At 41.6% G+C, this 19,885-nt stretch overlaps 1 protein-coding gene across 1 annotated transcript in view; it reads left to right on the top strand.

The window, feature by feature from the left end:
- The window catches only part of rgs7b (regulator of G protein signaling 7b), a gene marked incomplete at its 5' end in the record, with an annotated part of 89,850 nt that overhangs the window by 58,528 nt on the left and 11,437 nt on the right, over window positions 1-19,885 (top strand). Inside the window, 7 exon segments of the mRNA XM_084330737.1 lie at window positions 1,987-2,048; window positions 9,456-9,546; window positions 9,548-9,567; window positions 10,170-10,235; window positions 10,237-10,293; window positions 13,522-13,708; window positions 16,451-16,540. Coding sequence (XP_084186863.1) covers window positions 1,987-2,048; window positions 9,456-9,546; window positions 9,548-9,567; window positions 10,170-10,235; window positions 10,237-10,293; window positions 13,522-13,708; window positions 16,451-16,540 — 573 coding nt within the window.

The raw sequence follows: 19,885 nt of genomic DNA, 5'->3' as shown, positions 1-19,885 counted from the left end.
CCATCTGGTCAATGTTAGCATGGTGTTCACCGTCAAAGATAAAAAAAAATTTAAATATTGATATTCTCCTTTGGTTCATTACAATTTACTTAAGCATAGTAACATACACAATATTTCTGACACTGGGAGTACATTCCCTGAGATCCATAGGTGCCCCTAGATACCAAGAACATGCAAATGGCCTTGTAGAAGTGGAGCAATCTTCCATTTACTTAGGTATGTATTTCTAGGCGAATTTTCTGAAAATATGTCTAGGGCTTAAGAGGTTAGATAGCGCGATTGATCATTGATTATTGGATGACATGGCTAAATTTACATGATTGATGTTCAAATCAAGTTCTTAAATCCTGTTCTTAGCTAAGAACAAATCCCAGGTAAGAAACCATTCAGGAATGCCAGAATTGTCCTGGGAACTTCGTAAGTGGAGTTAAGAAGAAATGTAGGTCCATTATGAGCAAATGTCATGCTACTGTTTTTGAGACATTTAGGATGCAAACAGAAAATTGGAGGGTTAAATTATTTTACTCCCCAAAGGGTATTTTTGGGCCCCATAGCCCCCATAGGTGCAAAATAATCTAACCAGACCATCTTGTAACACCACTTTATAGTGGGATTTCAGTAGTGATATTTAGTAGTATTAGATAGTATTTTTTAGATGTGAGGTCACATCTAAAAGGTCACATCTAAAGGTCAAGTAATTTCCCCCCCAGAATATAGTGCAGTGGGTCCATGCAAACCTTGTGCTAAAACTAATGTATCCTCTTCTCTTTCCTCTCATCTCCTCTCTCCCCTCCTCGCCTCCCCTCTCCTCTCATCCTCTCCTCTCCTTTTCTCTCTCCTCCTCTTCTCCCCTCCTCCTTTCCTCCTCTCCTCTCCTTTCCTCCTCTTATCCTCTCCTCTCCTCATCTTCTCCCCTCCTTTCCTCCTCTCCTCTCCTTTCCTCCTCTTATCCTCTCCTCCTCTCCTCTCCTTTCCTCCTCTTATCCTCTCCTCCTCTTCTCTCTCCTCCTCTTCTCTCTCCTCTCATCTTCTCTCTCCTCTCATCTTCTCTCTCCTCTCATCTCCTCTCTCCCCTCCTCGCCTCCCCTCTCCTCTCATCCTCACCTCTTCTTCTCTCCTCTCTCCTCTCCTCTCATCCTCACCTCTCCTTCTCTCTTCTTCTCTCCTCTCTTCTTCTCTCCTCGCATCCTCTCCTCTCCTCTCCTCCTCTCTTCTTCTCTCCTCTCCTCTCATCCTCACCTCTCCTCCTCTCTTCTTCTCTCCTCTCTCCTCTCATCCTCACCTCTCCTCCTCTCTTCTTCTCTCCTCTCTTCTTCTCTCCTCTCATCCTCACCTCTCCTCTCTCTCCTTCTCTCTCCTCTCTCCTCTCATCTCCTCTCTTCTTCTCTCCTCTCATCCTCACCTCTCATCTCTCTCTCTTCCCTCTCTCTTCTCTCATCCTCACCTCTCCTCTCTCTTCTTCTCTCCTCTCATCCTCACCTCTCCTCTCTCTCCTTCTCTCCTCTCTCCTCTCCCTATCCTCACCCTCTCCTCTCTTCTTCTCTCCTCTCCTCTCATCCTCACCTCTCTCTCTCTTCTCTCCTCTCTCCTCTCTCTCCTCTCCTCCTCTCTTCTTCTCTCCTCTCCTCTCATCCTCACTCTCTTCTCTCTCTCTCCTCTCTTCTTCTCTCCTCTCATCCTCTCCTCTCCTCCTCTTCTTCTCTCCTCTCTTCTTCTCTCCTCTCTCTCTCCTCCTCTCTCCTTCTCTCCTCTCCTCTACTCACCTCTCCTCCTCTCTTCTTCTCTCCTCTCATCCTCACCTCTCCTCCTTTCCTCTCCTCTCCTCTCTCCTCTCCTCTCCTCCTTTCCTCTTCTCTCCTCTCTCCTCACCTCCTCTTCTCTCTCCTCTCTCCTCTCTCTCTCCTCTCTCCTCTCCTCCTCTTCTTCTCTCCTCTCTCCTCTCCTCTCTCCTCTCTTCTTCTCTTCTCTCCTCTCTTCTCCCCTCAGATCCAGTTCTGGCAGGCACAGCTGGACAGACATCGGTTAAAGATGTCTAAGGTAGCAGACAGGTGAGTCTGACTTAATTACATCATTAATGTGTTCTACACTCACTGCACACACATCCACATGTACACACTCACTTTAAACAACACTCACCTTATTCAAGATTCAAGATTGTTTATTGTCATGTGCACAGTTAAACAGACAGTTTGCCATACAATGAAAATCTTACTTTGCTAGTCCGCCCTTCACACAAAATCACACAATATTAACTAAAACATATTTAAATACAAGCGAGTGCTAAAAAATAAGATAAAAATAGATAAATATAATATATACAATTATTATCACTCAATTTAGACACTTTATATTTATCTATTATTAAAGAGATTTGCACTACATTCATACCTCATTTGCACCCTACCCTAAGTTTTGTACCTCATCTAATTTCTGCATTGTACCTCACTGTTACTAATTTTGCTCTGTATTGTATATTATGTATTTTGACTGAACATTCCTTTACTTACTTTTTACTTATTTCTTAATTACTTTTTTTTTTATATTTTTTACTTACTTTTTTTTTTTACTGTATGGAGCACACTCTCATACAGAAACAAGCATTTCATCATAAAGTATTCTGTATTTTATTATGACAAATAATAAACAAACTTGAACTTGTTATTCATTTCATGACATTTCATTTCATTTCAATACATTTTTATTTATTCGTACATGGAATTATTACAGTCCAACAGTACATAATTACATGCTCCACTAAATTCCATGGCCGAAAGGAACAGGAAGAAGAAAATTCTTATTTGTATCTGCCCCTACACACATACAGTACACTGATGACTAATTGCAATGTTTACCAAACCAAACAGAATGTAGGCTACATACTTATTTAGCAGAAATGGAAACATCAACACAATTAAATTAACATAAATAAATACATTTTGTGTATCTATCAGTTAAATTGCATATTTAGGTTCATTCATTTATACACACACACACATTTATCTATATATTTATATAATGTATTATTCTATATTATACTTCTATATACTATATAATTGTATTATTTTTATTTTATTATAATATAACTAAATCATACTATTTATACTACACTATATTGGTATACAGTGTTATACAATATTTTAATATATTATTATTCTATGTTACGCTGCTATATACTATATTACTATACTCCTACTAGCCTATAGTCTACTCTGTAATGCTATGCTATATTATCCTGTTATGCTAAACTTCAATATTATACTAAACTGTGCTATACTGTCTATATATCTTTTCTTTGTACAACCTTTTGAAGTGAAATATATTAGTAGAACCCTTTTCGCCATTCTGCAAAGAGTTCCATAGTTTGATACCTATAACTGAGGTGCACCTTTGTTTTAAGGTGGTTCGTGCAAATTGGTGCTTAAAATTTTATTTCCTTCTGCTGTCATCTGGACAGGGAACGAACAACCTCTGTATATTTGCTGGTAATACTCTGCATTTTGCTCTGAACAAAACTAATAAAGTCTGTATTTCAGCTAACTCTTTAAGTTTCAATAGTCTGGATTTAATAAATAATTCATTGGTATGTTCTCTTGAATCTACTTTGTTTTGTTTATTTGTTTATTGTTATTCGCACTTACAAACATACATTCTGGGATAAAATAAGTAAATAGAAGAACAGTTAAAATGTGCAGGAAAGGGCGGTCAGGTGGCGTAGCGGAGATTGCGTTAGTCACCAACCCCGGAGACGCTGGATTCGCCTGTTCGAATCCAGCTCACAGCTCCGGGGTTGTCACCAGCTTGGCTGGCCGTTCACACTAATACAATTGGCAGTATTAGAGGGTGGGAAAAGCTGGCGGGGTGGGTCCGGGGCGTTGTAAACAGCGACTCCTACAGTTCGGTCGGGGCGCCTGCTAAGCGCGGATAGGATCTAAGTGGGATAGTGTGATCCTTCCACACGCTACGCCCTCTCAGTGAGAGTCCGCGCTGCCAGGTGAAAAGAAACGGTTGATTGGCTAGACGTGTGTCGGAGGAAGCACGTGATAGCCTCCACTCTCCCAGACCGACTGTGGGGGGTAAGTGCGCAGCGACCAGGAAGGGGATTGGGAATTGGCATAACGACTAACATTGGGATGGGAGAAAATCGGAGGAAAAAGGAGGGGGAAAAAGATAAAAAATAAAAAATGTGCAGGAAAGGTCAAAAAACCCAAGCGCTTATAAGCGACTTCCCCTCTTAAAACTATATAGGATAACTACACAAAAAAATGTAAATCCCCCCCCCCCCCCACATTATGCACAAACACATGCGCATATCCCTCTCACATACACACAGATACATACAATACAGCATTATACAACTATTATAATGTTGGGATTTCTTTTTAAAAGACTTTACACAAATACACATGGATACTAGACTACAGGATCTGTAGTTCTTTTTTAAGCTTACTTTTAAATATATTTAAAGTGGAACATGTTTCTATTAGATTTTGTATATCATTCCACATCACTGCACCTTGATAAACAAATGAGAATTTGGCAACAGAGGTCCTACAGAAAGGAATGCGTAAGTCTTTATTTCTTCTTGTGAGATGTGCATGATAATGAGAATTAAACTCAAAATAAGTTTGAAAAAAATTAGGCAAAGATAAATGAAGACCAATTACTTTGTACATAAGAATCCCTGTTTGATACTTGTTGACCTCATAAATTGTGAGTAGTTGCAGTTGTTTAAATAATGGTTTGGTTGGGGCTAAATAAGAAGAGTTGGTTGCAATTCTTACAAAGGATTTCTCAGCTCTATTGATTGTTTGTAAGTAAGATGGGTAAGTGCTGGCCCAAATTATATTGCAGTAAAAGATGTGCGGATAAATTAAACTGTAATACAAAGTTAGTAATGTGCTCTTTTTTAATAGTTTTTTAACCCTTTTTATCTACTTTGTGAACTATTCTTACTCCTCTCTTCTGTAATATAAATAATGGCTTTATGTTACTTTCATACGTGTTCCCCCACACTTCCACACAGTAACTCAAATATGGTAGGATGCACGGACGTGCACAGGACTTTAGAAAGGCAGGTGCCCGAAATGAGAAAAGGGCATGAATTATTAAATGCAATGCGAGCGCGCATAGCGCGCAAGCCCGATTTTTGGGGTTAATACAAGTCTATGGTACATTCAGTTTCACCAATAGATGTCACCAAAACGACATAGTGTCCCTTTAATAACACAATATGCGCTCCAGACCAACAGCTGCGAGAGAGAGAGAGAGAGAGAGAGAGAGATAGAGAGAGAGAGAGAGACCGACCGACCGATACCGCATTAACTACCTTGTTTAGTTGAAACGTGGTCCAGGTCAGGAGGGCTTGATGAAGTATTATGTCCACTGTCCCACAGTCACAGACTGTTGTCTTGATGTATATCCACTGTCCTCCAGACTGCATCCAGCCAAATAGCTTATTGTTAGCACTGTAGCTTTGTTGTTGTCAAACTTGTCACCACACAGGACATTCACGAAGTCAAAAACTAATAGCGCTTGCCGATTGGTGCTAAGAACAGCAGGGCGGGTGCAAGCCGTGTGACGTAATTGGCAGACTCGACTGTCAATCAAAATTATTCTGTTTTCCGTCAGAGAGGAGAGGAGAGTGAGAAAGAGAGAGAGAGAGAGAGAGAGATAGAGAGTATGCTGCGTGATTTTCCTGCACTAGCAGCAGACAGGGAGGGGCTGGGGAGGGGTGATCTGGCGACGTGTTTCACGAAAATATACAGTGCACTGCAAACCCGACATTTTATTTTGTTGGGCAAATACCTTACCTGATGAAGTGTACTCTTGCTTTGTTTTAGTTGAAATAGTAACTGTAAAAAAAGAGGTCTCGACTCGAGTGTGAGCTCAACAACAGCTGGATATCAATTTCGTGTTCAGTGCACTGCTGTGCTGCTGGCCCTGCGCGGTTTACATCATCTCATGATCATCACCCACCCACGTGCTATGCCTATGCGTAATAGGTCCTTCCAGGCTGGAAGGACCTATTATTTACAAGAGGGGTGGCATTTCTCTTTCTTTACCTAATATTTAGATTCTATAGTGACATCTTTCATTTGGAAGGGCAGGGCAGTATATCTATATGTGCAACAGTAAAAAAAAAAAAAAAAAAAAAGAGGGTGGCATAAAAAGGGCACTTTCTAATGAAAAATGAAAAAGGCAGGTGCCCGGGCACCCCTTCACCCCTATGTATGCACGTGCCTGGTAGGATGAGTGAACAATATAATATTCGCATAGAATTATAATCAAGCACATTCTTTGCCTTGTTCAAAACAAAAACACTCTTAAGGGCTGTACGTTAACTTTTTTTGCACATAGCACTGGTGCTACAGAGGTTGATAGTTTTGTAGCACAGGCCAAAATCTTGTAGCACAAGTATAAAACGTGTTATATTTGTAACAGTCACAAATGTGCCTATTGTATTTGTGTTATTTAGTTGCAGTGCCATGTTTGGCTGTCATTTTCATGCTGACAAGTTGACGTCACACAGCCAGACATGTTACGTGTAAGGAATTATGGGATTTGGTGTTGGATGTATGGACTCTACTAGGGGTGGGAATCACCAGCTTCATCACGATACGATACGATATCGATTCTTTGGACAACGATACGATATTTGCCGATATCTGCCACGATACGATGCAGGTGCCTGCAATCGATATGAGATGAGATCATAAGCCCATTTAACACAATCAGTAACATTTAGATCAACTCAAAAAAGGAAACGAAAATATCATTTGAAAAGAATTAATTTAGCTCTTCCAGACATTTAAATGAAAAAACAATCTATTGTTTTTAATACAAATAGACCTCCTGTTCACTGTAAAGTGCCACGTTTTGATATATTGAGCTTTAAACTTCAAGTAAATTTTTTTGGAACTCAACTCACAACACGCAACCTAAAACCCCTTCCTCTCCCAATCCGTTTCTACAATTGTTTTATGTTGCATGATGATCATGAATTCATTTATTATTATAATTTTTTTTATATTTGAATATCAACATTATCTGTCCATCCTCAGTAATCCTCAGTTTACTATAATATACACCTGACTTCATCGTCTTTCCAAACGCGCACACACACAGAGAAAGGGAGAGTGCCCCCCCCCCCCCCCCCCCCCCCTTTCCCTTTCCCAAGTCCCCACTTTCTGCTGTTCTCTATGGCTCTGCCTCTGATCAGGATTAGCTTGTTAGCTTACGCTAACGTAACGTTAATTTCTGGCGATGTGGGCATAAAAGAATGGCGACGATGCAAAGCATGTTAGATGCATTTGACCCGTTGTGAAAAGAAAAAAAAACACTGACTTATTTCGGGTCGCAAAATAGGCGCACTGCTGTGTAGCCCTGCTCTGCTTTAATGCCAGCAGACATTAGCACGGACTGGGCGGATATGACTCGCCGAGTTGCCACGGGATTTTCAAAATAAGAGTATCGATATGAACCGAACGTTGTTAGCTGCCGGAGCCATAGATATTATGACTGGAGCTGCGCTTGAGGCGGAAATGAGACCCGCCACATGATTTTCAAAATAAGAGTATCGATATGAACCGAATGCCTATCGCACCAGTGCTACTGAAGTAAATCCATTCATCGCACAGGTCGATGTTGCTGTAGCACGTGCAACATATATCTCGCACTGTACAGCCCTGCTCTTGGCTACCTTCTTTTTTATGTACATTATGTGAGGCTTCCATGTAAATTTCTCGTCCAACATAACACCCAAAGATTTTAACTCAGATACTCTTTCAATATTAACTCTGTCTATACATAATGCCACATCATGTGTTATTCACTTCATGACATCATCCATATGTTATTCCCTTCATGACATCATCCATGTGTTATTCACTGTATTACACCATTCACTTCATTGATGTGTTATTCACTTTATCACATCATTAAAATCGTAATGTCTTATTCACTTTATTACATCATTCACATCTTAATGTCTTATTCACTTTATTACATCATTCACATCTTAATGTTATTCACTTTATTACATCATTCACATATTAATGTGTTATTCACTTTATTACATAATTCACATCTTAATATGTTATTCACTTTATTACATCATTTACATCTTAATGTTGCGACAGACTCTGGGGTGTGTTGAGCTGTCACCAGATTGGAATTAATAAAATGTACACTGCACAAGGTAGAAGCAAGTTTAACAGATGTTTTATTGCTGTTCAGGGGGAAGGAAGAGGTTAGTGAGTGTCAGCCAGTCCGTAATCCAAGAGAATCGCCGTTGTCCGATAGCGGGGATCGGTTCTCATACGGGCAGGGACTGATCCGGGAGAAGAGACGTCGGGCAAGCAGGGGTCGATACACAAGCGGGTTCTCAGACTATCAAAGCTTCTGGAACACAGCGGGGTTCTCCTTCCAGAAATAGACAGACACAGCATTGGGTCACACAGACAAAAATCTCCTCCTCTTCTCTCTATCTCTCCTCGTTACTCACTTCTCTTGTTCCGCACAGGTTTTGCCTCAGCTACTCCCACGATTCCTTCTCTCTCCATTTTCTGTCCTGCTTAATTGTGCTTTGATTACGCTCACTTGTCCCGGGCACGTTTGGCACAGGTGCGCTGCATTGGGGCTGAAGCGCTCTGCTCTGCCGGGAGTCTCCTTGGACTTCCTAATATGGGCATATGTCCCAGTACCTTGGCCGAGACATAGCGTCCTTCCAGTACCATGCCAGCTGGTCTGCCACAATGTGTTATTCACTTTATTACATCATTCACATCATAATTGTATTCACTTTATTACATCATTCACATCATAATTTTATTCACTTTATTACATCATTCACATCTTAATTTGTTATTCACTTTATTACATCATTCACATCTTAATGTGTTATTCACTTTATTACATCATTCACATCTTAATGTGTTATTCACTTTATTACATCATTCACATCTTAATGTGTTATTCACTTTATTACATCATTCACATCTTAATGTGTTATTCACTTTATTACATCATTACACACTTTTTCATACATTAAAAAACGATTTAATAATAGTTGTTATTATTACTATCATTATTACTGTCACCCTTTATTTTGACCCTCTCTGTCTCTCACTCCATCTCTCTCTCTCTCTCTCTCTCTCCTCTCTCTCTCTCTCTCTCTCTCTCTCTCTCTGCCTCTGTCCATCTCTCTGTCTATATGTCTCTCTCTCCCTCTCTCTCTCTCTCTCTCTCCCTCTCTCGCTCTCTGCCTCTCTCCCTCTCTCTCTCTCTCTCTCTCTATCCCTCTCTCTCTCTCTCTCTCTCTCTCTCTCTCTCTCTCTCTCTCTATCTCTCTCTCTCTCTCTCTCTCTCTCTCTCTCTCTCCTCTCTCTCTCTCTCTCTCTCTCTCTCCTCTCTCTCTCTCTCTCTCTCTCTCTCTCTCTCTCTCTCTCTCTCTCTAGTCTTATCTCCTATACAGAACAGTATATGGAGTATGATCCAGTCTTCACTACTCCAGAACCCAGCAACCCCTGGATATCAGACGACAACACCTGCCTGGGAGCTAGAGACCAGGTCAGAGTCTCCTCATTCCTCTCTCTCTCCTCCTCCTCCTTCCTCTCTCTCTCCTCCTTCCTCTTTCCCTCTCCTCTGTCCTATATCCCTCCTTCCTCTCCCTCCTCCTCCTTCCTCTCTCCCTCATCCTCATATCTGCTCCTCTCCTCTTCCTCCTCCTATCCTCCTCTTCTTCTCTCCTCCTCCTTCCTCTCTCGAACTCCACCTCTCTCTCATCCTCCTCCCCCTCCCTCCTTATCTTACTCTGCTCCTCCCCCTCCTCTCTCTCCCTCCTCCTCGTCCTCTTCCTCATCTCTCCTCCTTCTCCTACTTATCTCCCATCTCCTGTACTTAACTGTGTGTGCGTGTGTGTGTGTGGGTGTGTGTGTGTGTGTCTGTGTGTGTGTGTGTGTGTGTGTGTGTGGGTGTGTGTGTGTGTGTGTGTGTGTGTGTGTGTGTGTGTGTGTGTGTGCGTGTGTGTACGTATGTGTGTATGTGTGTGTGTCTGTGTGTGTCTGTGTGTGTGTGTGTGTGTGTGTGTGTGTGTGTGTGTGTGTGGGTGTGTGTGTGTGTGTGTGTGTGTGTGTGTGTGTGTGTGTGTGTGTGTGTGTGTGTGTCCACAGTAAGGAGCCAGGCCAGCAGAGAGTCCGGCGGTGGGGGTTCGGGTTCAACGAGGTTCTAAAGGACCAGTGGTCGAGAACAGTTCCTCAAGTTCGTGGAGTCAGAATTCAGCTCTGAGAACCTCAGGTTGGAACTGATGATTATAGACAATTAAACCTGATACTGGAACCTATCTATCTATCTATCTATCTATCTATCTATCTATCTATCTATCTATCTATCTATCTATCTATCTATCTATCTATCTATCTATCTATCTATCTATCTATCTATCTATCTATCTATCTATCTATCTATCTATCTATCTATCTATCTATCTATCTATCTATCTATCTATCTATCTATCTATCTATCTATCTATCTAATCTATCTATCTATCTATCTATCTATCTATCTATCTATCTATCTATCTATCTATCTATCTATCTATCTATCTATCTATCTATCTATCTATCTATCTATCTATCTATCTATCTATCTATCTATCTATCTATCTATCTATCTGTCTATCTGTCTGTCTGTCTGTCTGTCTGTCTGTCTGTCTGTCTGTCTGTCTGTCTGTCTGTCTATCTATCTAATATCAAAGTGATGTCATTCTGTATTGTTTTGTTGTTATAGCAACAAACAAGGTTTCTCTCCTCCACACTGCCCGTGGAGCATTTTTCCCTATTGTTAGGTTTTAGTGAGTTTTTCCTTACCTTCGCGTGGGGTATGTCTGTGAGTGCTTGCATTCTTTCATTTATTTGCATTTATTTTAAATTTGTTGACCTTATGGTGTTCTTGTTCTGTTCTTGACTTATTGTTATGTTTTCTTCTTGACTTGTTTAAAGAAGACATGTACGGCCCATGGGGACATTAACGTGTGTTGTCGGGCCTTATAAATAAATTTGATTTGATTTGATTTGAACAAGGAGCTCCATGCAATAAATACTTGTTTGAGATCTCAAAGTGCTGGCACTCAGTCTGACCTTCATGCTTTAGCAAAGTGATTGATTGATTAGTGAATATCTTCTTATGGAAGGCCAAATGTATTGATTAGTGGATCTGGTACGACACTATGGCAGGTCCAATGTATTGATTAGTGGATCTGTTACGACACTATGGAAGGCCAAATGTATTGATTAGTGGATCTGAAACGGAACACCTAGCCTCAGGCAGATCGCCCAGGAGGAACATTCTTTGTTACAAAGGAATCGATGCAGGAATCAAATGAGGAGATGAATAATTACAAGACAGAAATGTTCTACTGTAAAGCAGTAGTTAACAAAAGCTTGTGTTGGACATGGATGTTAAGCTCTTTGCCACCACCTATTGGGTAGAAAGAACATTACAATAGAAGCTTCTGGTGGACATGGGTACTGGTGGATGTTAAGCTCTTTGCCACCACCTAGTGGGCAGAAAGACCATTACAATAGAAGCTTCTGTTGGACATGGGTACTGGTGGATGTTAAGCTCTTTGCCACCACCTAGTGGGCAGAAAGAACATTACAACAGAAGCTTCTGTTGGACGCATGCTTTTTTTCCGTAGCCTCTGTGAGCGAAGACGCTCTTTGATTGCAGCGAAGAAGAAAAAGACGCTCTCCGATTGGCTAACCATAACCCTAACTCTAAGTATAACCACGTCGAAAGAGGGCCTAAGCATAACCACTTCGAAAGAATGCCTAAGCATAACCACTTCGAAAGAATGCCTAAGCATAACCACTTCGAAGCAGAGAATATATGTACAAGGCGGAAGAGACCCTTCGGAGCTAAACCAGTCAGAGAGGGTCTTTTCTTCTTAACTGTATGCGGCCAATCAGAGAGCGTCTTCGCAAACAGAGGCTACGGAAAAAATCACGCCTGTTGGACATGGGTACTGGCGGATGTTAAGCTCTTAGAGTGGGTAGAAAGAACATTACAACGGCAATGCATTGCAGGCAACAGGCTCATTTAAAAGCTGCAAGAGACAGATTCAGATTAGTTTATAAAACATATTTACTCTACATGTAATTCTGGAAATTATTCTTTCTTATGTCTTCATGAACCAAATGTAAGCCTGGAAATAAGTAAGACAGTAAGACCATAGTAGTAGTCAGATGTATAGACTGGGTCTGTGATCTGTGTACATCTGTGTACATCTGTGACTACTACTACTGTCTTACTGACCCAGTCTATACATTTGACTACTACTACTACTACTGTCTTACTGACCCAGTCTATACATCAAGTCAAGTCAAGTCATCACATACATACCAGGGCATACAGTGAAATCCGGTTGGCCATGGCCACTACGATTGTGCAATAAAACAATAGTAATAGTAGTGATAATAATAAGATAACTAGAATAAACATGATAAATAGATGTTAATAAATCACTTAGAGGCACTGGATCCTATGTACACTCCTATACAATGTGCAGTTTTACTTCTATGTCCCTATCAGTGGTGCAGTGCTGGTATAACTCGGTATAACGGCGTTATACCTCGGTCACTGAGGCTGAAGTACGCGCAATCGCTTTTTACATGGCATTATCCAACTGGACTCCCGGAGAAGCATGCAGCTGCAGAGCCGCAGAGCCAGCGGCGCTCTCTGGGCCGCGCGCTGACGGCCGCGCTGTGAGGCAATAGTATCCAGCTGCAGGACGAGAGCAGCCAAAAAAACTGTGCATGCGCGCGCACGCGCGTGGAGCGTTTGACCTACTGTCAATTTGCCACTGCACCACTGGTCCCTATGCTATACTTGCTGTTACTAACTGTTATGGCCAAAATGGATGTAATTTGGTGTAATGGATTTATGTGACCATGGGGTGGCGCTTCTGTTATTTAAGCGCCAGGTACACTGTAGCAGGTAGTAGTTTGACCCGCAATGGTTTTCGACCGCACCACGCACGACGCAACACGCAGGTTAACACAGGTCGCTGTTTTGAACACCCCGCAGGGCAAAATGTTTGTATGCAATTAGTTATTATATTAAGTATTATTTATTTATGGAGCCCAATATATATGCTTTTTTGCACAGTGAAACAAAATACATATATCGTTTTCCAAGAAAAGCAGCCTGCATCCGAGTGTATCATTGGAACACTGACACACAGCGAACTGACGGGTTGGTATCAGACCAAACAAATAGAACGGTGCGTCAGCCAGGTCTATCTACGGGATCAAATTGCTCAGTAGCTCCGTATAAGACGGGAGCTCCTTTAATACTAACTATACTATGCAACAATCACAACAAGTTATTTTCTTAAAGTGTCCTTTTTCCCTTCCTTTAAAGTGTCATTTTCTTGTGTGTTTAAAGTGACCTATGGTGCGTTTGTGTGTGAGCTAGTGCAGTAAACTACACTAAACTACTACTGTCTTACTGGTGATCTGGTAGGTTCTGGTTAGCGGTCCAGGAGCTGAAGAAGAGACCGATACGGGAGGTTCCGACGCGGGTTCAGGAGATTTGGGCGGAGTTCCTGGCCCCTGGGGCCCCCAGCGCCATCAATGTGGACTCCAAGAGCACAGCCAAGACCACCCAGAACGTCAAAGACCCCGGAAGATACGCCTTTGAGGACGCACAGGTAACCCGGCTTCAGAAGTGTTTTCTTTAACCTTTTTTGTTTGTTTATGGAATGTCTTAATAATTTTGCGAATATCCGCCATTTTGAATTAGCGGCACATCTGCAGTTGTAGTCATATGAGGAGAGGGCATCCAGAGCTCTCGATGAGCGTTGACATTTCTAAAAACTACCTTTCCCAGCCGATTCCAGCTTCCTACAAGCAAATGACTTCTGTATGAATTATTTTTATTTCTCTTATTTCTCTGGATTCTCTATCACAAAACTGAACGTTATTGGCATAGATTGGAGCTCAGTTAGTGTGTCTACCTTCTGTGAACATTTAGCAACAATCCCTGATGCAATCCGATCCAAAATGGCAGAGCCATATCCATAAGAATGGAACTGTACATACATTTACATTTTACATTTAGTCATTTACATTTAGTCATTTAGCTGACCCTCATTTAGCTGACCCTCATTAGCTGACATACAGTAGATGTATAGCTATTAGATTTCATTCACATTTCTTCCTTGCACGCCTGGTGATACTAAATCCAAATTGAACTCTGCCATTTGAAAGAGGAGATTTGGCCCGATCCATAGTGTGCAAGTTGGCTATAATAAGGTAATTTATAGGCCTGGTATTCTATTATACTATAATAATATTTCAAATTGCATGTGTCCGGATGGCAGAATTCAGTACTGTATCTACAAAACCTTCTGTTTAATCATCTTCCCTTTATTAATTTGCTTAGATCTTTTGGACACATGATCTCAAGAAGGTGCTGAACGAGCTCAGTGGCAGTTATTCATGTCTGGTCATTTTTAGCATGGTGTTATTCACTGTCAAAGATGCAAAGAAAAATCATAATTTATGTTCTCCTTTGTTTCATCACAATTTACTCAAGCCTTGTAACAGACACAATATTTCTGACACTGGGAATACATTCCATGAGATCCGTAGATGTCCCTAGATACCAAGAACATGCAAATGGACCTTGTAGAAGTGGAGCAAATCTTCCATTTACTTAGGTATGTAATTTTAGGCGGATTTTCAGAAAAATAGGGCTAGGGCTTAACAGGTTAATGAAATATCAGTTTAGGAATTGTATTATATTTTTAGGCCCTAATACTGTCAAAACAGCAGTCATAGTGTATATTTTCAACAATACGTTTGTTTACCAATAGGTTAAAGTGTTATTAACACTTTGGATGCCCAACCCGAGTTTTCTTGGGTTTACCCCCTGCGGGTTGAATGCGTTTTTTCTCGTTTTATTTTTTATTAGCGATCTGGATTCATATTTCATCAACCGAGTCTACCGTTGGAAAATCAGCCACCCCAGGCGCTCAGATGTGAAAAAAGCGCCCCCTATCATCTCCCAGATGGTAATTCACCCTTTTGGATTGGACTCAGTGAAAATTAATGAGAAAAAAAGACCCGGACTCCACATTTGACTTCTCACTCATGTAACCGGGGTCGGTCAGCTTCATGCTGGACCCTCAGAGCAGCGGGGATTATGTGTTTTTACTGTATACGCGGTGGATCAATAAAAGGATTGATTTTTTCGAATGGCGATCAGGAATTGGAATAATCCATTTGGATACCATCTGATCTCAGGTAAGGAATCTATGTTACCAGTCTTAGGATAATCAGACCCGTTTTCACGGAGATATAAGCTTTTTCTTTTTTTTGTGATATGGCTGTTTGACTCTAAAAGCGATCTGGAACTGAGAGAATCGATTTTCAGCGCGCGGCACTAGCGTGCACATTATACTATCGATAATCTAGCGTTTATTTGAAAACGATTCATAAATAGGCAGACAAATGACAACGTTCTAGAATATTACAGTACATCAGCGATTATCATGGAATCCTCTTTCTTTTGTGAAAACGAGGGGTTTTCTAAATGCTATGAAACGGAAATGAACCGATAAAAAAACAATCTGCTTCGACAATGTTGACTGGAAATAGGTCATTGATAATGCGACGGGCAGATTAGACACATAGCCATAATTTAAAACATAGATTAGGCGATATTAATGCTAACATTGAAGTGGATGTGGGCATTCAAGCACTAAATGTGCGCCCCCTGCTGGGCATTCAAAGTGTTAAAGTATCAGTTTAGGAATTGTATTATATTTTTAGGCGGATTTTCAGAAAATACGGCTAGTATAGGGCTTAACAGGTTAAGTCAGGTACATTGGCTTTAGGTATCTTTTTAGAATATTTTAAATCAGGTACACCTGGATAGATTTCTACTGAACGCACAGACCCTGGAGAAGACGGTAAGCGCATCTCCCATAATGTTGTTGTGTTCCTTTTTATCTAGATTAACAAGTCAGTGTTGTCATAGAAACATGTGAAAATGGCTTCCCCTTCCCCACTGGGAGACAGTGTGTTCCACCCTCTTATAGTTCTAGTTATCAGCTCTATGGCATGCGGGATCCACAAAGAATGGATTGCACGGTGCTAATTGCACCCTTACTTACAATTCATTATGAATTGAAAATGGGGGACCCTGATGTAAACAAGACGAAAGTCTTTCTCTGGTCTGTATCCCCTTAACAATTGCGTGTATTGAGCCGTACTGTATTGTACCCATTCTGCAATCTGTTAATAAAGTTTTCAATCAATCAAGCACCTGCACGGTGAATTGTAAGTACGGGTGCAATTAGCACCGTGCAATCCATTCTTTGTGGATCCCGCCCATAATGTCGTTTTGTGGGTATTCTATTCTCTTATCTCCACCTGTCTCTCTGAAGGAACACATCTACAAGCTGATGAAGAGTGATTCCTACAGTCGTTTCATCCGCTCCAGTTCCTACCAGGAGCTCCTCCAAGGCAAGAAGAAGGTAAAGCAGAAGAAGAAGGAGTCTGAGCTCTGACTGCTTCGCTCCTCCGGCTGACATGTGAGACGGGCCCTGGGTCCACCAGCTAGGGCTGACCTCCACTAGTCCAATAGTCTACTAATCGATCGAAAGGAGCCGTAGTCGAATGCCAATCAATAGTCGTAGTCTAAAGCAAAAAATAAAAAAGATTATAATATATATATATATATATCTTTTTTTTTAATCATTCTTTCCAAAAGCAAAGAGGCCAGCTAACGCTAATGGTGCACATACCAGCGAGGCTAACTGCCTAAGAAAATGGGCACAGAGGCACTGAAAGAGGATTTCACACACTAGACACACTGACTTGTCATTGCATGCCTCTCCTTAGCTGTGTGCGTGTGTGTGTGTGTGTGTGTGTGTGTGTGTGTGTGTGTGTGTGTGTGTGTGTGTGTGTGTGTGTGTGTGTGTGTGTGTGTGTGTGTGTGTGTGTGTGTGTGTGTGTGTGTGTGTGTGTGTGTGTGTGTGTGTGTGTGTGTGTGTGTGACCAGATGAATCTAGTGTGTATGTGTATACGCGTGAGTGTGTGTGTTTGTGTCTATGAGTGTGTGTGTGTGTGTGTGTGTGTGTGTGTGTGTGTGTGTGTGTGTGTGTGTGTGTGTGTGTGTGTGTGTGTGTGTGTGTGTGTGTGTGTGAGACCAGGTGAATCTAGTGTGTACGTGTATACGCATAGTGTGTGTCTATGTATGTGGGTGTGCATCTGTGCGTGTGTGTGTGTCTATGTATGTGGGTGTGTGTGTCTATGTATGTGGGTGTGTGTATGTGTCTGTGTGTGTATATGTGTGTGTGTGTGTGTGTGTGTGTGTGTGTGTGTGTGTGTGTGTGTGTGTGTGTGTGTGTGTGTGTGTGTGTGTGTGTGTGTGTGTGTGTCGTCTATGTATGTGGGTGTGTGTGTGTCTATGTATGTGTGTGTATGGCTGTGTGTCTGTGTGTGTGTATGTGTCTATGTATTTGGGTGTGTGTGTGTGTCTATGTATGTGGGTGTGTGTGTGTGTGTTTGTGTGTGTTTGTGTGTGTACGTGTCTATGTATGTGTGTGTCTGTGTTAGTGATGTTAAGATTCATCGATTCGCATCGGTGCACCGGCATAAACTTTCACGATGCGAGTGCACCGGTGGAATAAGTGCGCATCGGCTAGAATTTAGGTTGAACTCGCGATGCATCTGTTGTAGCATCTGTTGCATCGGTCAAAACCGATTCATTCATATAATTTCCTCTCATCCACTTGTCAGCAGTGCACTGTGACTGCACACAGCAGATACTATCTTTGCTTCGCTACTACAGAAGGCGAGAGCCGCGTCACAGTTATCAACAAACAGTGGAAGTCGAGGAGACATGAATAGAATTGATCAACTGGCTAACGCTAGTAGCTGCTGGCTAACGCCAGTTAGCCGTTCAGCTAACGCTAAACTACAGTGTCTCACTAACTAACGTGACTCTGCAACACCAGTTCCATTAGTGAGGAAATGGGGGGGGGGGTATATCGACGACGCTTGACAACAGGTTCAAAGATAACTTCACATTTATTGGCAATTCGTTTCTTTATATCGCTTGCTCCAGCCAGGTTCAAACTAGTGCACTGCAACCTTGCCCAGGCCCGACGGGGCCCGGCCCGGCCCGGCGGGTTCGGGCTGGGTAGGGCTTTTTTTTTAATAAATCATTCGGGCTCGGCCGGGCCCGGGCACCGCCGTTTTAAATTTTTTTTATTTTTTTATTGCGTTTTTTATTTTTTTTCATATAACTAGGGTTATATGATAACCTTCGTTTTAAGATTCGCTTTCTCTTTTGCGCCAGAGAAACATTTGGATGTAATTACTGCAGCGCGCAGGGAGAACTCAGGGGACAAGTTCAACTCGATTGGTTGTGTTGGAATATAGCCAGTTGGCGAACGTTTTAATTTGTTCTTGGGATGTATGTAGCCGGTTTTGTTAACGGTGTTCAACGCGTTGCTGATGTTGTGGTGAGTGATGTTTACTATTTGCTGGGTCGCGACTCGCTACTTGTTGTGTTGTGATTTTCATTACGTTGCTCTGCTCGAAATCTGATTTCTGTTTTCTGTTTGTTTGTTTGACTGAGTAGGCTATTGTGTGTCGTGTGTGTGTGTGTGTGTGTGTGTCAAAGAAGATTCTATAGCCTTCAATACGTTTTATGAGGCTGATGTGTGAGTCAGTCTATATAAGCGAGCACTGGGAGAGACATTGCGAAACAGGCTATGTAAATGCTTCTTAGTTTTGTTTATTTATTACGTTCATATAAAACCGTGTTTCGAATATTTAAAACAAATACAAAAAAAATTATATTTTAATAATAATAATAATAATAATACTTTTTTTCGGGTTTTCACGCGGGCTAGGGCTTAAAATATTATTTACAGTCAGGCTTATTTTCGGGCAGGGCCTGAAGTTCACGGGCTCGGGCAGGGCTCGGGCTTTATTTCAAGGCCCTTGCAGACCACTAGTTCAAACTGTGTTGGAACTGTACATAGAAAACACAGTACTATGCAAACGTCTTCTTAGGCACCCAAGAGTTTTTATATAAAGTGTCTTACAGTAGATTATTAAATTTGTAATAATAATATAAGCTGCATATAAGGAATACAACAAAATCCTCTGTCATACCATAAAATTGTATCATTATTTTGCATCGTGTTGAATCGCATCGTATCGCCCCGAATCGCATTATGTTGAATCAAATCGTATCGTATCGTATCTCAACAGGGGGTGAATCGTATTGCATCGCATTGCCCGGTGCTTCAAATGTATCGTTAATGTATTGTATCGTTGGCACCGTATCGAGATGCGCATCGCATCGGCCTCAGTGATGGAGATGCACATCACTAGTCTGTGTGTGTATCTATGTATTGTGGGTGTGTGTGTGTGTGTCTGTGTATGTGTGTGTGTCTATGTATGTGGGTGTGTGTGTGTCTATGTATTTGGGTGTGTGTGTGTGTGTCTATGTATGTGGGTGTGTGTGTGTTTGTGTGTGTACGTGTCTATGTATGTGTGTGTGTGTGTGTGTCTGTGTGTGTATCTACAGTATGTATGTGTGTGTGTCTGTGTGTGTATCTGTGTGTGTCTATGTATGTGTGTGTGTGTGTGTGTGTATTGTCTGGTTTCTGTTGTCTGGTTTCTGTGGTTTCCCTCGTTTTGCTCTGGCTTGTTTCTGTGTGTTTCTGTTTGTGTTCTGTCTTTAAGTTGGAAGTTACTGAGGAGAGCAGCTTCTGTCAGAAGATGGTGAGTCAGAGTCCCTGGTGCCGTAGCTTGTTGTTGGAGACTGACATTAACAAACTGCTGTTTGCTTCAATATCCAC

The sequence above is a fragment of the Notolepis coatsorum genome (genome assembly GCF_963971535.1).
Source record: "Notolepis coatsorum genome assembly, chromosome: 15".
NCBI classification, from domain to species: Eukaryota; Metazoa; Chordata; class Actinopteri; order Aulopiformes; family Paralepididae; genus Notolepis; species Notolepis coatsorum.
This window is presented reverse-complemented; position numbering and strand designations above follow the sequence as displayed.